The sequence below is a fragment of the Hemitrygon akajei genome, unplaced genomic scaffold (genome assembly GCF_048418815.1).
Source record: "Hemitrygon akajei unplaced genomic scaffold, sHemAka1.3 Scf000127, whole genome shotgun sequence".
NCBI classification, from domain to species: domain Eukaryota; kingdom Metazoa; phylum Chordata; class Chondrichthyes; order Myliobatiformes; family Dasyatidae; genus Hemitrygon; species Hemitrygon akajei.
The window spans coordinates 1334301-1353784 of record NW_027332013.1 but is presented as its reverse complement, the minus strand read 5'-3'; the positions used below and the strand labels follow the sequence as shown (position 1 = coordinate 1353784).

The following is a 19484-nucleotide window of genomic DNA, read 5'->3' as shown; positions in this document are numbered from 1 at the left end:
GACACCTGCAAGCGGGACAAGTGCTGCACCTGACTCCTAACCTCCTCCCTCGTCACCATTCAGGGCCACAAACAGCCCAGTTCCTCCCGTTTCTTCCATGGTCGATTGTTCTCTCGTATTACATTCCTTCTTCTCCAACTCTTTACCTCTTCCACCTGTCCCCTCTCAGCTTCTCACTTCATCACCCTCCCCCACGTTCCCCCTCACGTTGTCTCACCCGTCACCTGTCAGCTGGTTCTCATTTCCAACCTTTTTATTCTGGCTTCTGTCCCATTCCTTCCCAGTCCTAATGAAGTGTCTCATCCCGAAACACTGTCTGTTTATTTGCCCTGAATAGATGCTGCCTGACTCACTGAGTTCCTCCGGCATTTTGTGTGATAATCGGGTTTGATCACCTGTTTCTTTTGATGCATCTTTGTTTCTATTTCCTTCACTCTCTGACTTCCAGGATCAGCTAAAATCTTCCTTAGACACTCTCACAAAAAAGAAATCAGACTTCCAGGAAAAGGAGCAGCAACAGAAAGAGAAAATTTCCGGAGTTCAGGTGAGGCTTCCTGAGCGGAATTTCTGATATTACTGTCGAGTTTTGCTCCATGTAATGCAGAATAGCGAGTATCGCAGCTCCAGTGACCTGGGTCCGATTCTGACCTCTGCTGCTGTCTGTGTGGAGTTTGCATGCTCTCCCTGTGGCCATGACAGTTTCAGACACATTCCAAGGACATACTGGATGAATGGTTAACTACAATTAACCCTGTGAAGGTGGTGGAGGGTGTATGTGAATCAGGTGGGAGTTAATGGGTCATTGAGGGAGAATAGGTTTCAGGAAAATGTGAGGGAAAGGGGTTGATGGGAATGTCTCAGAAGTAGTATGGACCTGAATGGACTGAATGGTCACTTTAATGTCGTAAGGAAATACAACACAGCAATGCAGTAAACTAATCTTCACCTTTCATTCGACAGAAACAGTCACACAGCGTTCAGACCCACATCACATCCCAGTTTGCTGAACTGCGCCAGATTATCATTGAGAAAGAGCAGAGCTTACTCAGGGATCTCAGGGAAGAAGAGAAGAGGATTCTCAACCCAATGGAGAAAAATCTTCTTAAGATTCAAGAGAATATAAGGATTATTCAAGAGGAAATCACTAAGTTAAAGGAACAGATGGATCAAAAAGACAGTGTGATGTTTCTCAAGGTGAGGGATTACATTTCAATTTATTTCTGTCAAATTGAACTAAATGAACAGTGGTATATTTGAAATAAACACAGCACAGAGGCCAATTCTACCAAATCAATTGCCACTGCTGGTGTCCTCACACAGAGAGTTCTCCTCGCATTATGAACCTCCAATCACTCCGCTAATGACATTCTAAATATCGGAGATAGATATTCGATCCTTTATCGGCAACATACAATATTTAAGCAATGGAATTTCGGCATAATTAATCGTAAATTAAACTGCAAGAAATCGTTCAACAAAAGATATGGCATTTGCCAGTCCCAGGATCAAAACAGCCCAGAACAAAGTACAAATACGTAACTTATTCCCTTCGGTTTTACCACGTCCCCACTCACGTGACTGGTTATCGTAATAAACACATAACACAGAATACAATGCAGACAGAAAACAGACGTGTTGCTCCTACAAACAGCATTTACAAATGGCAGTAAACTGTTTCTCACCAGACAATTGATGCAACTATTCAGGGTTGTTGTCCCAAAACATGACTTCCACAACTTCTGTACATCCCAGGACAGAATGCAATCTTTTCTGAAATGATTTACTCTGATCATAACACAGAGCTGCTGACCGTTTCCTTAATTACCACATTAAATATCCTCTAAAACTCACATTAACTCCCAGTTCCAGTCACAGGCTGTGAGTGTGTCTGGTGCGGTGGGTGTGAGGGTCTCTCTGTGAATTAGTGAGAACAAAGAATGTGACCCACACATCAGACTTATCCTCCATATCCGGTTTCCGTCAGATTACAGAAACTTTCACTGTCTCTACTTTTTCGAATTAGTTTTACATGGGATTGTGTCCCATTCTCCGTCATGAGCAGGCCATTTGGTCCATCTTCTATCAATTTCCCCTCGGCCACAAGCCTCCTGTCACCTCCTCACCGCACCCAGCAACAATGCTCCGAACTCCCTGGTCCCTCACGTGTTTATCCAGCCTCCCCATTACATTCAATCTCTGCTTTTCCACTTCAACCACTCATGTGGCACTGAGTTCCACATCCTCTTCACTAAATTTCTTGTGGGATTTATTAAAAACCACCTGGCATTTTATTTTTGACTGAAGGTCTCCCCATAAATAGAAACATAGAAACAAAGAAAACCTACAGCACAATACAGTCTCTTTGGCCCACAGTTCTGTGCCAAACATCTACTCACTTTAGAAATTACCGAGTAAGCCATAGCTCTCTATTTTTCTAAGCTCCATGTACCTGTGTGGGAGTCTTGTGAAAGACCCTATCGCATCCACCTCCACCGTCATTGCTGGCAGCTTATTCCACCCTTCCCAAAACACTTACCCAACATCTCCTCCGTACTACTTCCAAGCACCTGTGTCCTCTCGAGTTCGCCATAATGAGGTACTTCCTCCACCCGCATACAATCACATACATCACTGATCTTAAATTCCTCCATCCTATCAGCCTGACGTCATATCCAGATGGTAATGCACAGCCTGTCCTGTCTTTCCTGTAAGTTTCATCCTCTCAGTAATGGTCTGAATTTCAGAAACTTTCCCTGTCATTTACCCCGTGGTTCTGTATTGCTGGTGTGTGTTTGTGACTGTGGGAGTGGGAATTTTCAACACCTTGTAATGATTTGGATTAAATTCATGATGTGGACAGTAAGTCCAAGTCGAATAAGATTTGTGTTTTATTTATTTCAGGAGGAAGCTCGTCAGAACAGGAGGTAGGACATGCTCTTTACTGAAACCCTGTATGGATTTGTAAAATAGTTCAAAATTCCAGTTTATCACCAGCAGTTTAATATTTACAGAATCAGTGACGATGTCCAGGAATTGTCAGTGACAGATGAGGCCCTACCGGTTGAAAAATTCGATCGCTTCTATTTGTTGTACACAGTGCTGAGAGAAACACTTGATGCCATTAACCGAGGTAAAACTACAAAGATTCATTTTTACTTATTCATGAAACACAATTAATTTATAAGCTGAAGCAAAGATTGGCTGTGATAATGGACTGAAGGGGAACTGAAGTTTATTCCACATCAACCCCACCCACTGGGAGGCATCACTGTCACATGGTCAGCTGGAGATGTCAGATCCCTGAACACACCAGCACAGGGTCACAATACAACCAATACACGGGACTGGCAGATGAACCACTGTGTCCTGATCCCAGGCACACTGCACTAACACACCAGGACATGAGTTTGGATCGACCACAGGAGCTGGGAAGTTAATACTGTTTTGATGATATTGTAGGGAATAAAAGCGGGTATCAGTGTGGTGACGGGGATTGTCAGGAAAATACATAAGTCCTCTGTGCCCTTTGAGTGCAGACTCTGACTGACGCAGGTCTTCCCCCTTCTGGAACCACAACTCTCACTGTTGTTAGAGGGAGAAGAGGGGAGCAGTAGTGACAGGGGATTCAATTGTCAGGAGACAGACAGGAGAATGTATGGACGTGAATTGGACACCCGAATGGTATGTTGCCTCCTAGGTGCCAGGGTCAGGGATGTCTCCGATCGTGTCTGCAGCATTTAGAGAGGGAGGGAAAACAGCCAGATAACTTGTTGCATTTTGGGACCAATTACATAGGAAGTAAAAACAAAGAGGTCCTGAAAAGAATTTGGAGAGCTTGGTAGAAAGCTCAGAAGCAGCACCCCCAGGGTTGTAATTTCTGGATTGCTGCCTGTGCCACGTGCTGGTGAGGGTAGAAACAGGATAATTTGACAGATAAACATGGCTGAGAAGATGGTGCTGGGGACAAGGATTCAGGTTCTTGGATCATCGGGATCTCTTCTGGTGGAGGAATGACCTGCTCAGAAGGGATGGGTTGCACCTCGACCCGAGGGAGAACAATATTCTCGGTGAGAGAGGTTTCATAGAGCTTTTGGGTAGGATTTAAACTAATTTGGTGGGGTGGGGGGTTGGAACTGGAGTGAAGGGAGAGGACTGATGGTAAAAATGCAAAGATTGCGTGCAGTCAGACTGTCAGATATGGCGGACAGATGCGAGGAGAAAATTGCAGCCAGCAAGGTGAGTATCAGTGCATTAGGGATGCAGAATTAAAAAGGGTAGCAGATACAGTACATAAATTGTTATATCTCAATGCATGGAGTATGAGAAATAAGGTGGATGATCTTGTTGCACTATTACCGATTGTCAGGTATGATGTTGTGGCCATCACGGAATCGTGGCTGAAGGATGGTTGTAGTTGGGAGCTGAATGTCCAAGGTTACACAATGTATCGGAGGAAGGAAGGAAGGCTGATGGGGTGGTGTGGCTCTGCTGGTAAATCAGCAGCTAGATGTGACATAGGATTGGAAGATGTTGAATCCTTGTGGGTTGAGGTAAGGAACTGCAAAAGTAAAAATGACACTGACACCAGTCATATACAGGCCTCCCAACAGTCAGTGGGTTGGGGCCCACAGATTACAACTGGAAATAGAAAAGGCTGATGAAAAGGACAATGTTATGATAATCATGGGAGATTTCAACATGCAGGTCAATTGGGAAAATCAGGTTGGTAAAGGATCTCAAGAGAGTGAGTTTGTTGAATGCAACGTGATGGCTTTCTAGAGCAGTTTGTCGTTGAGCCTACTCGGGGAACAGCTCTACTGGATTGGGTGTTATGTATTTAACCAGAGGAGAGTAGTTAAAAGAAACCTTAGGAGGCAGTGCTCACAACATGCTGAGTTCAACTTGAAATTTGATGAGGAGAAAGTAAAGTCTTACATTGTAGTATTTCAGAGAAGTAAAATAAATTATAGTGGTCTGAGAGAGAAGTTGGCCAAAGCAAATTGGAAGGAGATGCGAGTAGGGATGAGAGCAGAGCAGAAATTGTGTCAGTTTCTAGGAAAATGAAGAAAGTGAAGGATAGATGTATTCCAAAAATAAATACTCAAATGGCAAAATAGTAAAACCGTGGCTGACAAGTTAATGTAAAGTCAAAAGAGAGGGCATACAACTAAACAAAAATTAGCAGGAAGACGGAGGATTGGGAAGCTTTTAAATATCTACAGAGAGGAACTGAAATAAAAATAAACAAGAAATTGATTTGAATTCAATTGACTTTATTACTTACATCCTTCATATACATGAGGATTAAAAATCTTTATGGTACATCTCTGCCTAAATGTGCAATGTGCAATTTATAGTAATTTATGATGAATAATATGTACAACAGGCTGGTCAATATAACATAGAAATTCAGTTGTGTCAACACGAGTTAATCAGTCTGATGGCCTGGTTGAAGAAGCTGTCCCGGAGTCTGTTGCTCCTGGCTGTTAATCTGTGGTTCAGAATAGCATTCAATTCAAGAGCAGGGATGTGATGCTGAGGCTTTATAAGGCACTGGTGAGGCCTCACCTTGAGTATTGTGCACAATTTTTCTAAGAAAAGATGTGCTGGCATTGCAGAAGGTTCATTTCATAAGGATGTTTCCAGGAATGAAAGGGTTATCATACAAGGAATGTTTGATAGCTCTGTGTCTGCACTCGCTGGAATTTAGAAAGATGAGGGGGGATCTCATTGAAACCTTTCGAATGTTGAAAGGCCTAGACAGAGTAGATGTGGAAACGATGTTTCCCATGGCGGTGGAGTTTAGGACAAGAGGGCACAGCCTCAAGATAGAGGGGGGTCGATTTAAAACAGATGCGGAGAAATTTGAGCCAGCGGCTGGTGAATTTGTGGAACTTGTTGGGTGTATTTAAGGCAGAGCTTGATAGGTTCTAGATTGGACACAGTATCAAAGGTTACGGGGAGAAGACCAGGGAGTGGGGCTGAGGAGGGAAAAAAAGGATCAGCCATGATTGAATGGTGGAGCAGACTCGATGGGCAAATGGCCTAATTCTGCTCCTATGTCTCATGGTTATCAGACCACTACATTGAAGCATTGTGAGAATGAGCTCGGACACACCAACAAGCATTGACATGGGTCAAGATTTCATCTCGGGAGAAGCACACACAGTATAACCGGCCTGGCAAAGCTCCCTCACACACATACACAGGAAGGACTGGCAGATTGTATTCAGAGCCTCAGCAATGTACGTTGTTATTTCCCTCAGTAACCTGGAAACCAATCTCTTCAGAGACAGTCATTTATTCATTTAAACAACTCAATCAAGTGTGACACACGGCCACAGAAATAGGCACAAATTCCCATTTAGGATTGAAATCTGCCGTCCTTACCCAATCTGTCTGTTCTGTGACACTGAGCTGCCCTCTGACGTGACGTCACATCAACACTTCACAGACAGACTCCGGGGTGAGATTCCTCAGGAGGATGATCTGGGAGGGTTTGATGGATGTTGAACCCACGGCCCACTTCATCAATCTGCAAGACTAAGATGTCTTCTTGAGCATGGCCCATTTGTGTGTGTTTGCCTCCCCCCATCCCTCTAACCATTTCCCATCTGTGTACCTGCCCAAATTTATTTTAAAATATTTTATTTTTACCTGTTTCTACAGCGTCTGAGGGCAAATTCCATTTACAAACCTCCCTCTCTATGAGAATGTTACCCAATAGACCACTCATAAAAATTTCCCGTCTCACTTTCAATCCGAGGCCTCTGGATCTGTACCCCCATTTCTTGGAAAAAGAAACTTTATTTAAGCTCCTTATGAATTATTTACCTCGATAAGGGGTCATACCTGAACATCCTACTCTCTGCTTTTAACCCAAGCCCCCAGTCCTGGTAACATCCTCCTGAAGCCTCCTGTCCAGTGTAATGACATCCTCCCCATATTCGGGAACCGGAAATGCAGACAATGCTCCAAGTGTGGTCTATCATCGACATCAAAGGCCTTGCTGAATTTCATGTGGACAGTGTGGAATAGGCTGATGAATACAGGACTGAAGGTGTTTTTTTAGATTGGGACAAGAAGGGTGGCGTGGGAGCTAAATTCTGAAGGAAGGCAGTTTTTTTTAATTCTGATTCTGATTCTGATTAGAGAAAATGAAGAGGTGATAGACAGGAGCTACAAGGAGGTAGTCATCCCTAGGCTACAGGGGTCAGAAAACTGGATGACTGTCCGGAGTGGGAAGGGAAATGCCCGGATAGTGGAGAGCACCCCTGTGGCTGACCCCCTCAGCAACAAGTATATCGTTTCGGATGCTGTTGAGGGGGATGACCTGACAGGGGACGGCCACGATGACCGGGTCTCTGGCACTGAGCCTGGCGCTGTTGTGCAGGAGGGAAGGAGGGAGAAGAGGAATGCGGTAGTCATAGGGGATTCCATAGTCAGGGGAACAGACAGGAGATTCTGTGAGCCTGGTAGAGATACCCACATGGTGTGCTGCCTCCCAGGTGCCAGGGTATGGGATGTCTCGGATCGGATCCAGAATATCCTGAAGGGAGAGGGCGAGTAGTCAGCTGTCTTGGTACATGTTGGTACCAATGACATAGAGAGGAAAAGGGAGGAGGTCCTGAAGAGAGATTTCCGGGAGTTAGGAAGGAAGCTGAGAAGCAGGACTTCCAGGGTAGTAATCTCAGGATTGCTACCTGTGCCACGTGCTAGCGAGGGCAAGAATAGTAGGATCAGGCTGATGAATGCGTGGCTGACAGACTGGTGCAGGGGGCAGGGCTTCAGATTCTTGGATCATTGGGATCTCTTCTGGGGGAAGTATTACCTGTTCAAAAAGGACGGGTTACACCTGAACCATAGTGGGAATGTTTAATAGAGCTGTTAGGGAGGGTTTAAACTAATTTGGCAGGGGGATGGTAAACTGGAATGGTAAAGTGGAAGAGGGGGAAAACAGAAATAAATCTAAGATAGTGAGTAGGAAAGATGTCAGGAAGGACAGGCAGGTGATGGGGCAAATTTGCACCCATTGGGATGAGTTGCAGTGCAATCAAAACAAAGAGTACCAAATACTGGACTTAAGGTGTTAAACTTAAATACACACAGCATAAGGAATAAGGTGGATGATCTTGTGGTACAGCTACAGATTGGCAGGTATAATTTTGTGGCCATCACTGAGACGTGGCTAAAGGATGCATGTCTCTGAGAGCTGAACGTCCAAGGATACACGGTGTATCGGAAGGATAGGCAGGTAGGCAGAGGGGGTGGCGTGGAAATGATATTAAATCATTAGAAAGAGGTGACCTAGGATCGGAAGGTGCAGAATCTTTCTGCGTTGAGCTAAGAAATCACAGGGGTAAAAGGACCCTGATGGCAGTTATCTACAGGCCTCCTAACAGCTGCAGTGAGGTGGACTACAAATTACAACAGGAAATAGAAAAGGTTTGCCAGAAGGGCAGTGTTTTGATAATTGTGGGGGATTTTAACATGCGAGTGGATTGGGAAAATCAGGTCGACACTGGATCTCAAGAGAGAGAATTTGTGGAATGTCTACGAGATGGCTTTTCAGAACAGCTTGTTGTTGAGCCCACTAGGGGATCAGAGGTACTGGATTGGATATTGTGTAATGACCCTTGGACTATAGGGATGTCCATTTAGGACAGAGATGAGGAGGAATTCCTTTATCCACAGGATAGTGAATCTGCCACAGGCAGCTGTGGAGGCCAAATAATTGAGTATATTTAAAGCAGAGTAACACACACAAATTGTTGGGGGAACAGCAGGCCGGGAAGTTTCTATGGATAAGAGTAAACAGTCCACGGTTCAGACTGAAACACTTCATCAAGACCTGTGTTGCTTAAGGGTTCCTGCAAATTCATCCCCTGTCCTAATGAGGGGCTGCGGGGGATGGGGTTGTGGGAAAGGTGACAAAGTCATCCTCATCTGCCATCTTTGCCCCCTCCAGCTTCTTATTACGTGTACACACACAGTTCACCCACGGGCTTTCCACCCCTCCCCCTCCTGGTTCAATCTGCCATTCATCTCTCCCGTACTGGTTCCCATTATCAGCTCCATTACTGTCTCAAACCATCACACTCACAAATGAATGTGAACATTGTATGACGGGACTGTTCCTGTGCTGTACTGCTCTATGTTCTTTGTTCCATGTTTCTGAGAATGAGAGGAGATCTCATGGAAACACAAAATTCTTTCAGGGGTCAACAGGCAGGAGTGTGGGAGGATGTTTCCCCTGTCTGAGGAGTCAAGGGCCAGGGGTCTCTCTGCTCTCCGTCCCGCGTAAAACCCTTGTGGAGACATTAGTTGTCTCCTCGATCCCCGGGGCCGCGCTGCCCGAGTCTCCCCCCCGATCCCCGGGGCCGCGCTGCCCGAGTCTCCCCCCCCCCCGATCCCCGGGGCCGCGCTGCCCGAGTCTCCCCTCGATCCCCGGGGCCGCGCTGCCCGAGTCTCCCCCCGATCCCCGGGGCCGCGCTGCCCGAATCTCCCCCCGATACCCCGGGGCCGCGCTGCCCGAGACTCCCCCCGATCCCCGGGGCCGCGCTGTCCGAGTCTCCCCACCATCCCCGGGGCCGCGCTGCCCGAGTTTCCCCCCCATCCCCGGGGCCGCGCTGCCCGAGTCTCCCCACGATCCCCGGGGCCGCGCTGTCCGAGTCTCCCCCCGATCCCCGGGGCCGCGCTGCCCGAGTCTCCCCCCGATCATCGAGGCCGCGCTGCCCGAGTCTCCCACCGATCCCCGGGGCCGCGCTGCCCGAGTCTCCCCACGATCATCGAGGCCGCGCTGCCCGAGTCTCCCACCGATCATCGAGGCCGCGCTGCCCGAGTCTCCCACCGATCCCCGGGGCCGCGCTGCCCGAGTCTCCCCACGATCCCCGGGGCCGCGCTGTCCGAGTCTCCCCCCGATCCCCGGGGCCGCGCTGCCCGAGTCTCCCCCCGATCATCGAGGCCGCGCTGCCCGAGTCTCCCACCGATCCCCGGGGCCGCGCTGCCCGAGTCTCCCCACGATCCCCGGGCCGCGCTGCCCGAGTCTCCCCACGATCCCCGGGCCGCGCTGCCCGAGTCTCCCCCCGATCCCCGGGGCCGCGCTGCCCGAGTCTCCCCCCGATCCCCGGGGCCGCGCTGTCCGCGTCTCCCCACGATCATCGGGGCCGCGCTGCCCGAGTCTCCCCCCGATCATCGGGGCCGCGCTGTCCGAGTCCCCCCGATCATCGGGGCCGCGCTGCCCGAGTCTCCCACCGATCCCCGGGGCCGCGCTGCCCGAGTCTCCCCCCGATCCCCGGGGCCGCGCTGCCCGAATCTCCCCCCGATACCCCGGGGCCGCGCTGCCCGAGACTCCCCCCGATCCCCGGGGCCGCGCTGTCCGAGTCTCCCCACCATCCCCGGGGCCGCGCTGCCCGAGACTCCCCCCGATCCCCGGGGCCGCGCTGTCCGAGTCTCCCCACCCCCCCGATCCCCGGGGCCGCGCTGCCCGAGTCTCCCCCCCGATACCCGGGGCCGCGCTGCCCGAGTTTCCCCACGATCCCCGGGGCCGCGCTGCCCGAGTCTCCCCACGATCCCCGGGGCCGCGCTGTCCGAGTCTCCCCCCGATCCCCGGGGCCGCGCTGCCCGAGTCTCCCCCCCCCCCCGATCCCCGGGGCCGCGCTGCCCGAGTCTCCCCCCGATCCCCGGGGCCGCGCTGCCCGATTCTCCCCCCGATCCCCGGGGCCGCGCTGCCCGAGACTCCCCCCGATCCCCGGGGCCGCGCTGCCCGAGTCTCCCCCCGATCCCCGGGGCCGCGCCGCCCGAGTCTCACCCCGATCCCCGGGGCCGCGCTGCCCGAGTCTCCCCCCCGATACCCGGGGCCGCGCTGCCCGAGTCTCCCCCCGATCCCCGGGGCCGCGCTGCCCGAGTCTCCCCCCCGATACCCGGGGCCGCGCTGCCCGAGTCTCACCCCGATCCCCGGGGCCGCGCTGCCCGAGTCTCCCCCCCGATACCCGGGGCCGCGCTGCCCGAGTCTCCCCCCGATCCCCGGGGCCGCGTTGTCCGAGTCTCCCCCCGATCCCCGGGGCCGCGCCGCCCGAGTCTCCCCACCCGATCCCCGGGGCCGCGCTGCCCGAGTCCCCCCCCCCCCCCCATCCCCGGGGCCGCGCTGCCCGAGTCTCCCCCCCATCCCCGGGGCCGCGCTGTCCGAGTCTCCCCCCGATCCCCGGGGCCGCGCCGCCCGAGTCTCCCCCCGATCCCCGGGGCCGCGCTGCCCGAGTCTCCCCCCGATCCCCGGGGCCGTGCTGTCCGAGTCCCCCCCCCGATCCCCGGGGACTCTCTAATTCTCTGCTTCTCCCCCCAGTCTCTGTCACCCTGGATGTGGAAACGGCGAGTCCGTGGCTCGAGGTGTCTGAGGATCGGAAGAGTGTGAGATTGACCCCGACCCGGAGGGATCTCCCTGACACCGGGAAGAGATTCACAAACTGGGAATGTGTGCTGGGATCGGAGGGATTCACATCGGGGAGACATTACTGGGAGGTGGAGGTGACGGGGAATCGGTTCTGGTGGCTGGGAGTCGCCGCAGAGTCTGTGAAGAGGAAGAGACGGTTCAGTCTGAGTCAGCAGACCGGATTCTGGGTCATGGGGCGGGATTGTGACGTGTTATATCGGGATTGTGACATGTACGGTGATCTCACCTCCCCCGGGTCCCGTCTCGCTGCCGGTCCCATCCCCGGGAGGGTGGGAGTTTATCTCAGTTACGAGTCCGGGACAGTTTCATTTCACAACGCGGAGACCAAGTCCCATCTCCACAGCTTCACTCGGAATAAATTCACGGGGAAACTTTATCCTTTCTTCATGACCTGGGATGTAAACCAGTGGCTGAGAATCTGCTCCGGTTCCGCTCCGGGTCTGTAAACGGGTCGGGTCCCGGGACCGGCGTCAGGAGTAAAGTCCCTGTAAATATAAATGTGCGGAGAGTGCAGCTAAATACGTGGCTAAGGAGATGGTGCAGGAGGGAGGGCTTCATGTTTCTGGACAATTGGGCTTTGTTCCCGGGAAGGTGGGGCCTGTTCCGACGGGACAGTTTGCCCCTGAACTGGAGGGGGACTAACATTCCTGCGGGTAGATTTGCCAGTGCTGCTCGGGGGAGGGGGTAAAAAAGATTTGCGGAGGGAGGGGAACCAGAGTGTCAGAGCAGATAGTGGGGTGGAGGAGGATAAAGGTCATGCGAGGACTGCATGTATAGACAGAAATCAAAGGTTTGTACATTCGGTTGTAAATTAATTTTCAGAGCTTTAGAAATTGTAGAAAATAAAGATTTCCAGAAAGATTTTGATGAAGAACATTACCAAAACATATGTGAAAAAGTGGCTACTTCAGTTTCACACCTATCGCAATAATTGTCTATGTTAGGAAATATTTTGGGTGGTCTCTCCTTTGTTAACAGTGAACAATTTTAAATTGAATTAAACACTGATTGGCACATATTAAAGAAGAATTGACCATCTTCATTAACAAAGGTCATATTAAGTTCTCTCTCCCAAACTTGTTTAATTTTTAGTGATTAAGGGGATCTGTTTTTTTTGCAGATTTATTTATTTTTATTATCATTTATTTTGTGATGGTTGATTGATGACTTTTGAAGAGTTAATTAGCAAATATTCTCTCTCTCATACACACTTACTGCAATATCTTCAGGTTAGAAATTTTTTTACAAAAATTAATTATATAAGTTCCCATATATGCAAGAATCTGATTTGTTGGATACTATTTTGAATATGAATCCTTCAGTAACAGAATTTGTAATTCTCATTGGTAGAATTTATAATTTATTTTTAATACATTAATACAAAAAGATAACCTCCCACCTAAGGTTTATACATGATAGAAATATTTGTTGTTTCAGACGTGATAGAGGGGGAGGGATGAAAGGGGGAGGAGTGGCATTACTAGTCAGGGAAAATATCACAGCTGTGCGTAGACAGGACAGGCCGGAGGGCTTGTCTACAGAGGCCATATGGGTGGAGCTGAGGGACGGGAATGGTGTGACCACACTAATAGGGGTGTATTATAGACCGCCCAATAGTCAGAGAGAATTGGAGGAGCAAATCTGTATAAAGATAGTAGACCGATGTAAGAAACAGGAAGTTGTAATAGTAGGGGATTTTAACTTTCCACATATTGACTGGGACTCCCAAACTGTAATAGGGCTAGGTGGCTTGGAGTGTGTGAACTGTTTTCAGGAAAGTTTTCTAAATCAATATATAGAGGCACCTACGAGAGAGGATGCAATACTTGATCTCCTATTAGGAAACCAGACAGTCAGGTGACAGAAGTATGTTTAGGCGAACATTTTGGGTCCAGTGACCATAATGTCATTAGTTTCAAGTTAATTATGGATCAGGATAGGTCTGGTCCTCAAGTTGAGGTTCTAAATTGGAGAAGGGCCAATTTTGTGGAAATGAAAAAGGATCTAGGAAGAGTGGATTGGGATAAGTTTTTTTTTCCCCTGACGAGGATGTGTTCAGTAAGTGGAAGGCCTTCAAAGGCGAAAGTTTGAGAGTGCAGAGTTTGCATGTTCCTGCCAGGATTAAAGGCAAAGTTAACAGGCATAGGGAACCTTGGTTTTCAAGGGATATTGGTGATCTGGTTAAGAAAAAGAGAGAGGTGTATAGCAGGTATAGGCAACAAAGAACAAAAGAGTTACTTGAAGAGTATAGAAAATGTAAGAAAATATTAAAGAAGGAAATCAGGAAGGAAAAAAGACATGAGGTGGCTTTGGCAGATAATGTGAAGGTAAACGCGAAGGGTTTCTACAAGTATATTAAGCGTAAAAGGATAGTAAGGGACAAAATTGGTCCCCTAGAAGATCAGAGTGGTCGTCTATGTGTGGAGCCTCACGAGATGGCGGAGATCTTAAACAGTTTTTTTGCATCAGTATTTACTCAGGAAACTGGCATAGTGTATATGGAAGGAAGGGAAACAAGCAGTAGTGTCATGGAACATTTGTAGATTAAAGAGGAGGAGGTGCTTGCTGCCTGACAGCGAATAAAGGTAGATAAATCCCCCGGGCCTGACTTGATATTTCCTCGGACCTTGAGAGAGACTAGAGTAGAAATTGCAGGGGCCCTGACAGAAATATTTAAAATGTCCTCAGCCACGGGTGCAGTGCTGGAGGATTGGAGGGTAGCTCATGTTATTCCATTGTTTAAAAAAGGCTCCAATAGTAAACCAGGTAACTACAGGCCAGAGAGCCTGACATCAGTAGTAGGTCAGTTATTGGAAGGTGTTCAGAGAGATCGGATTTACAAGTATTTGGACAGCCAAGGGCTGATTAAGGATAGAATCTTGAAGAGTTTTCGAGGAGGTTACCAACAAAGTAGGTGAAGGAAAGGCTGTGGATGTTGTCTACATGAACTTTAGTAAGGCACTAGGTAACCATAGAGAGGTTAGAAACTGGATTCGAAATTGGCTGTGTGGGAGAAGACAGACAGTGGTAGTGGATGATTGCTTCTCAGACTGGAGGCCTGTAACTAGTGGTGTGCCTCAGGGATCTGTGCTGGGACTATTGATGTTTGTTGTCTATATCAATGATATAGATGTGGTCAATTGGATCAGCAATTTTGGAGGCGTTGTGGACAGCGAGGAAGGCTTTCAAAGCTTGCCGAGGGATCTGGACCAACTGGAAAAATGGGCCAGAAAATGACAGATGGAATTTAATGCAGACAAGCGTGAGGTGTTGCATTTTGGAAGGACAAACCAAGGTAGGACATACACAGTAAATGGTAGGGCACTGAGGAGTGCGGAGAAACAAAGGGATCTGGGAGTTCAGGTACATAATTCCCTGAAAGTGGCGTCACAGGTAGACAGGGTTGTAAAGAAGGCTTTTGGCATCCTGGCATTCATAAATCAAGGTACTGAGTACAGGAGTTGGGATGTTATTGTGAGGTTGTATAAGGCATTGGTGAGGAAATATTTGGAGTATTATTTGCAGTTCTGGTCATCTAACTATAGGAAGGATATCAATAAGATTGAAATAGTGCAGACAAGATTTACTAGGATGTTGCCAGGTGTTCAGGAGTTGAGTCACAGGGGAAGATTGAACAGTTTAAGACTTTATTCCTTGAGGCACAGAAGAATGAGGGGGATTTGATAGAGGTTTACAAAATTATGAGGGGTATCGACTGTAAATGCGATTAGATTCTTTCCACTTAGATTAGGAAATATAAAAACAGGAGGACATGGCTTCAGGGTGAAAGGAGAAAGGTTTAGGGGGAACATGAGGAGGAACTTCTTCACTCAGAGAGTGGTGGGAGTGTGGAACGAACTGCCATCTGACGTGATAAATGCGGGCTCACTCTTAAGTTTTAAGAATAAATTGGATAGATACCTGGATGGGAGAGGTTTGGAGGGTTATGGACTGGGTGCAGGTCAATGGAACGAGCGGAATAAAGTTTCCGCACAGACTAGAAGCGCCAAATGGCCTGTTTTCTGTGCTGTAGTGTTCTATGGTTCTATGGAGTGAAATAAACACGAGATGAGAATTGTCGATCGATTAAATTTAACTCGTTCACCGCATCCGTCAACCGAACAGAAACACCGGGGATTCAGCAGCAGCTGCGGGCGGTGGGTCCTGAGCTCCCGCTGGTCCTAAAGTCCACCCGTAATGAGACAGGTTAAATGGGACAAGTGCTGACCGGAAAAGTCAGTGAAGATTGTTCATTAAGTTCATCTGCCATTTCTTTGTCCCCCGTTACTACTTCACCAGCATCATTTTCTAGTGGCCCAGTATCAACTCCCATCTCCCTATCACTCTTCATGTAACTGAAAACTAAACTTTTAGTATCCTTATTTATATTATTGGCCAGTTTGCCCTCATATTTCGTCTTGACCATTCTTATGGCTTTTTTCGTTGCCTTCTGTTGGATTTTAAGAGAATCCCAATAATCCATCATCCCACTCACCTTTGCTAATTTATATGCCATTTCCTTAGGTTTAACACAATTATTACATGCCTTTTCCAGCTCGAACTGTGAATTAATTTAAAGTCAGTCCCATAATTTAATAAAGTTTTTATCTGAAAACTATCTACCGTCGCAAAGATTGTACTGAAGACTGCATTTGATTTTTCTTCAGCCTTGTACGCTTCACATTGAAATAGTATGTATTTCGACAGTTTCATAATGACAAAATGTACACGACACAGAATGAAGTTTTCCAATTAGTTACAAGGCATAATTAAGCATAGTGTGGACATTTCTATGTCATGTCAATATCATTCCTTCCCTTGTTTTAAGCCCTTCTTCTATAAACCCAACAGGTTTATGTATTCTGTAAAGGTGTCTGTCCTTATGTCCATTATCCTACGTCTTGCCATAAGCCCCTAATTCTTAACACTACCAACCCTTTAGCTTCTAATTTGCTAAGTGGAAGGTCTATATCCACAGCTTAACATTTAACAGCTTTTGGTGCTAAACAGTCAACATCATAATTTCCCTCAACAGTGTGATGTGCAGGGCCCATAATGTGCAGACATATAAATCAATCTTTATATATGAAATACGGTTTGACAAGTTTCCAACAGTCAATCTGACCTACTGCCAGAATGACCTGTTTAAGACTCATCAAAACCGAAATGTATTCTGAGCAAATTATAAGGACCAATTTCCTCCACCCACTGTGAGCCTAAGCTGTTGGCAAAGAATTCTGCTTCCTATGCTGATGAATGTATACAAGTCATTTCTTTATCATTACCTGCAATTCAGGCAGAAAAACAGCCACACCAACATCCCCAGTTAACTTATCTTTTGATTCATCTGTAAAAATGGTTACTGTATGATAATAACTTTCATTAATATACTGATGAACCAACAGACTCTCAGGCAGAACCGAATCCGATCGTGTAACATAAAATCAACTGAAGTCATTGGAAAAAACAAGGTGGGGTTACAGAGAAAGCTACAGTGGGACATATTGTATCATCAAATACACCTGTATTCCCAGCGTGGTAAGAACCCAGCCACTCAGAACAAAAAACACTCTTCTTGTGATGTCCCCAACCGTCCACCAGCACACCTTTAACAGGATGATCATTTCCTTGCTCTCTGAAATTAATCCAGAATGATGACATCAACTTGAACCTCTGTTACTTTGAGGGCAATTGTCCCATTGCACTCAGTAAAGCCAAAACAGGAGACAACATTACTGCACCAGAACACAATCTTAAAGTCTGTAACTGTATCATATACAAACATTTTTAGTTTGAGGATGAAGCTGATCCATAAGCCACATAGACATAATCAAGAACAGATCAAATTAAAAATATATAATTGGTCAACAAAGATTTTCATGTTGCACCCAAGAATACCCACATAGATGTCTGAGGAGATTTAAAGCTCTTTCACATTTATCAATTATTTTACTGATAGATGCTTTCATGTCAGCTTATTATCCATCCACATACTGAGAAATCTTACTACTGACACTTCCTTAAGACATTAATCATATAATATAAAATCAAGTGTAAGTCTATTAATGCTGTTTGTAAACCACGTAATGTGTTTTAACGACTGAAAGCTTAAAATCCTCATCAATCTGCCCACTGTTTGACCTATTAATTGTAAATTGCAATTAATACCTCTAATCCATAAAGCTACGTCATCTGTATATTGTGATTTACCCAGGGTATCCCATATTCCCACCTCAGAGAAAATATCATTAATCATAATATTAAATAATGAAGGGCTACAAATACTGCCTTGTGGGATCCCATTCTCTATCTCATAGAAACACAAACATAACATGCCGACCCATAATTGCACAGTCAGTCCAGATTAAAAAAACTCAGAAAATTATAAAATGTCCACTCACTCCTAATTTCCGTCATTTAATCAAAAGTCCTTCCTTCCATAACATTTCAATTTTCAGGATCAACAAATACTGCTATTCCATCTTTATTTAATTGTGCTTTCCGAATATCATCTTCCAAACCTAAAACTGAATCTAATGTCATTTTACACTTCCAAAACCCACTCTAATAAAACACTTTATCACCACTCTTTCCAAAATACAACTCAAGCACTTGATTACCATACATTCCCTAAGTTTACATAAATGAGACATTCACGATATAGGCCCTTAACTAGAAGCATCAAATGGGGATCTGCCAGGTTTTAGAATAGGCACGACTATTTCCATTTTCCATGAGCAAAGTAGATGCACAATTGAAACATTTGAGATTTTCACAGAAGAGAATTATATACAATTACAATTTCAAATATTACTCTTTCCTGGGGACACCTGACCTGCATTATTAGTAGACTTCTTAAATTCATACAAAGAAATCTCTCCATCAGTGATAATATCATTGCTACAGCTGACTTCCAGCACATCAGGGTATTCACTGAAAAACATATCCCTACATTTTTTAACTTCTTCACTTAAATTATCCTGATTATGAATCTCAGCAAATGACCCAGCCAGTAACACAACCTTCCCTGTTTCAGTAACAATCATTTTGCCCTCATTAATCAACACTGGAATATTATGATCCCCACAAATCCCCCCCCCCTTTTCTAAATCATATCCCAAACAATTCCAAGTTTGATATCCCTTCCAATATTATCTCCATATAACCTCCAGTAAATCACCTCCTTCCTCACCACGGCCTTTGCCCTTTTATTGTTAATAATGTAACTCGGAGAGTGATGCACCATCACATAAAAACTCACATTTCTCCCAATTTGCTTCCTGTCCCGTTATAAATCCAAATCCAAACTTATAAAGACAGGAAGGCTGACTGACGTTCACAGAAACTAATCACCCTCTGAGTTCCCATTTGAGCGACAGGCACGGCAGCCAATCACAGCAGGGGTCAGTGTTACGTCTGCGCTACGATAGGCTGGAGGAAATCGGCCCATGATCAGCCCCTCCTCTTCCGCTCCATCGCCATGGCGGAGATCAGCGATGCGCTTCTGTCGGTGTCGCCGGCCTCGGCGCCCACAAGGACGGGTGTGATTCCCCTTCGCGCCTCGGTGGGTCTGTTTCGGTGACGTCTGTGGTGGGTGACGAAACAAGCTTTGACAGGGAGCGAGCGAGGACAAATGACTACAACTCCCAGAAGGCACCACTGATGACGTTGTAGTGTTGTTTCGGGGTAAGTTATCAAAGCAAAATGGAGGAATATGTAATGCATTACTTTTTCTGTGCTGTGTCCTGCCTTCAATAAAAAATTAAATTAAAAGAGAGATTCCAGCGAGAAATAGATAGAACACAGAACAGTACATCACAGTACAGGCCCTTCGGCCCACAATGTTGTGCCGACCCTTAAATCTGCCTCCCTAAGCTTAAATTCCTCCATATACCTGTCTAGTTGTCTCTTAAACTTCACGAGTGTATCTGCCTCCACCACTGACTCGGGCAGTGAATTCCTCGCACCAACCACTCTCTGAGTGTAAAATCTTCCTCTATTATCCTCCCTTGAACTTCCCTCCCCTTACCTTAAA

General features: G+C 47.0%; 1 protein-coding gene and 1 long non-coding RNA gene across 2 annotated transcripts in view; both read left to right on the top strand.

The window, feature by feature from the left end:
• Positions 1–868: 868 nt before the first annotated feature.
• On the top strand, positions 869–12543 carry LOC140723702 (nuclear factor 7, ovary-like). The gene is made up of 5 exons (XM_073038259.1): positions 869–904; positions 961–1194; positions 2902–2924; positions 3012–3130; positions 11342–12543. The coding sequence occupies exons 1-5, from the start codon at positions 869–871 to the stop codon at positions 11893–11895; spliced, it is 966 nt and encodes a 321-aa protein (XP_072894360.1). The 3' UTR covers positions 11896–12543.
• A 6388-nt stretch (positions 12544–18931) lies between these two features.
• Positions 18932–19484, top strand: part of LOC140723697 (uncharacterized) — a 30548-nt gene continuing 29995 nt past the window's right edge. The window contains exon 1 of the long non-coding RNA XR_012097949.1: positions 18932–19135. This is a non-coding gene — a long non-coding RNA (uncharacterized lncRNA). The remainder of the gene's footprint in view (positions 19136–19484) is intronic.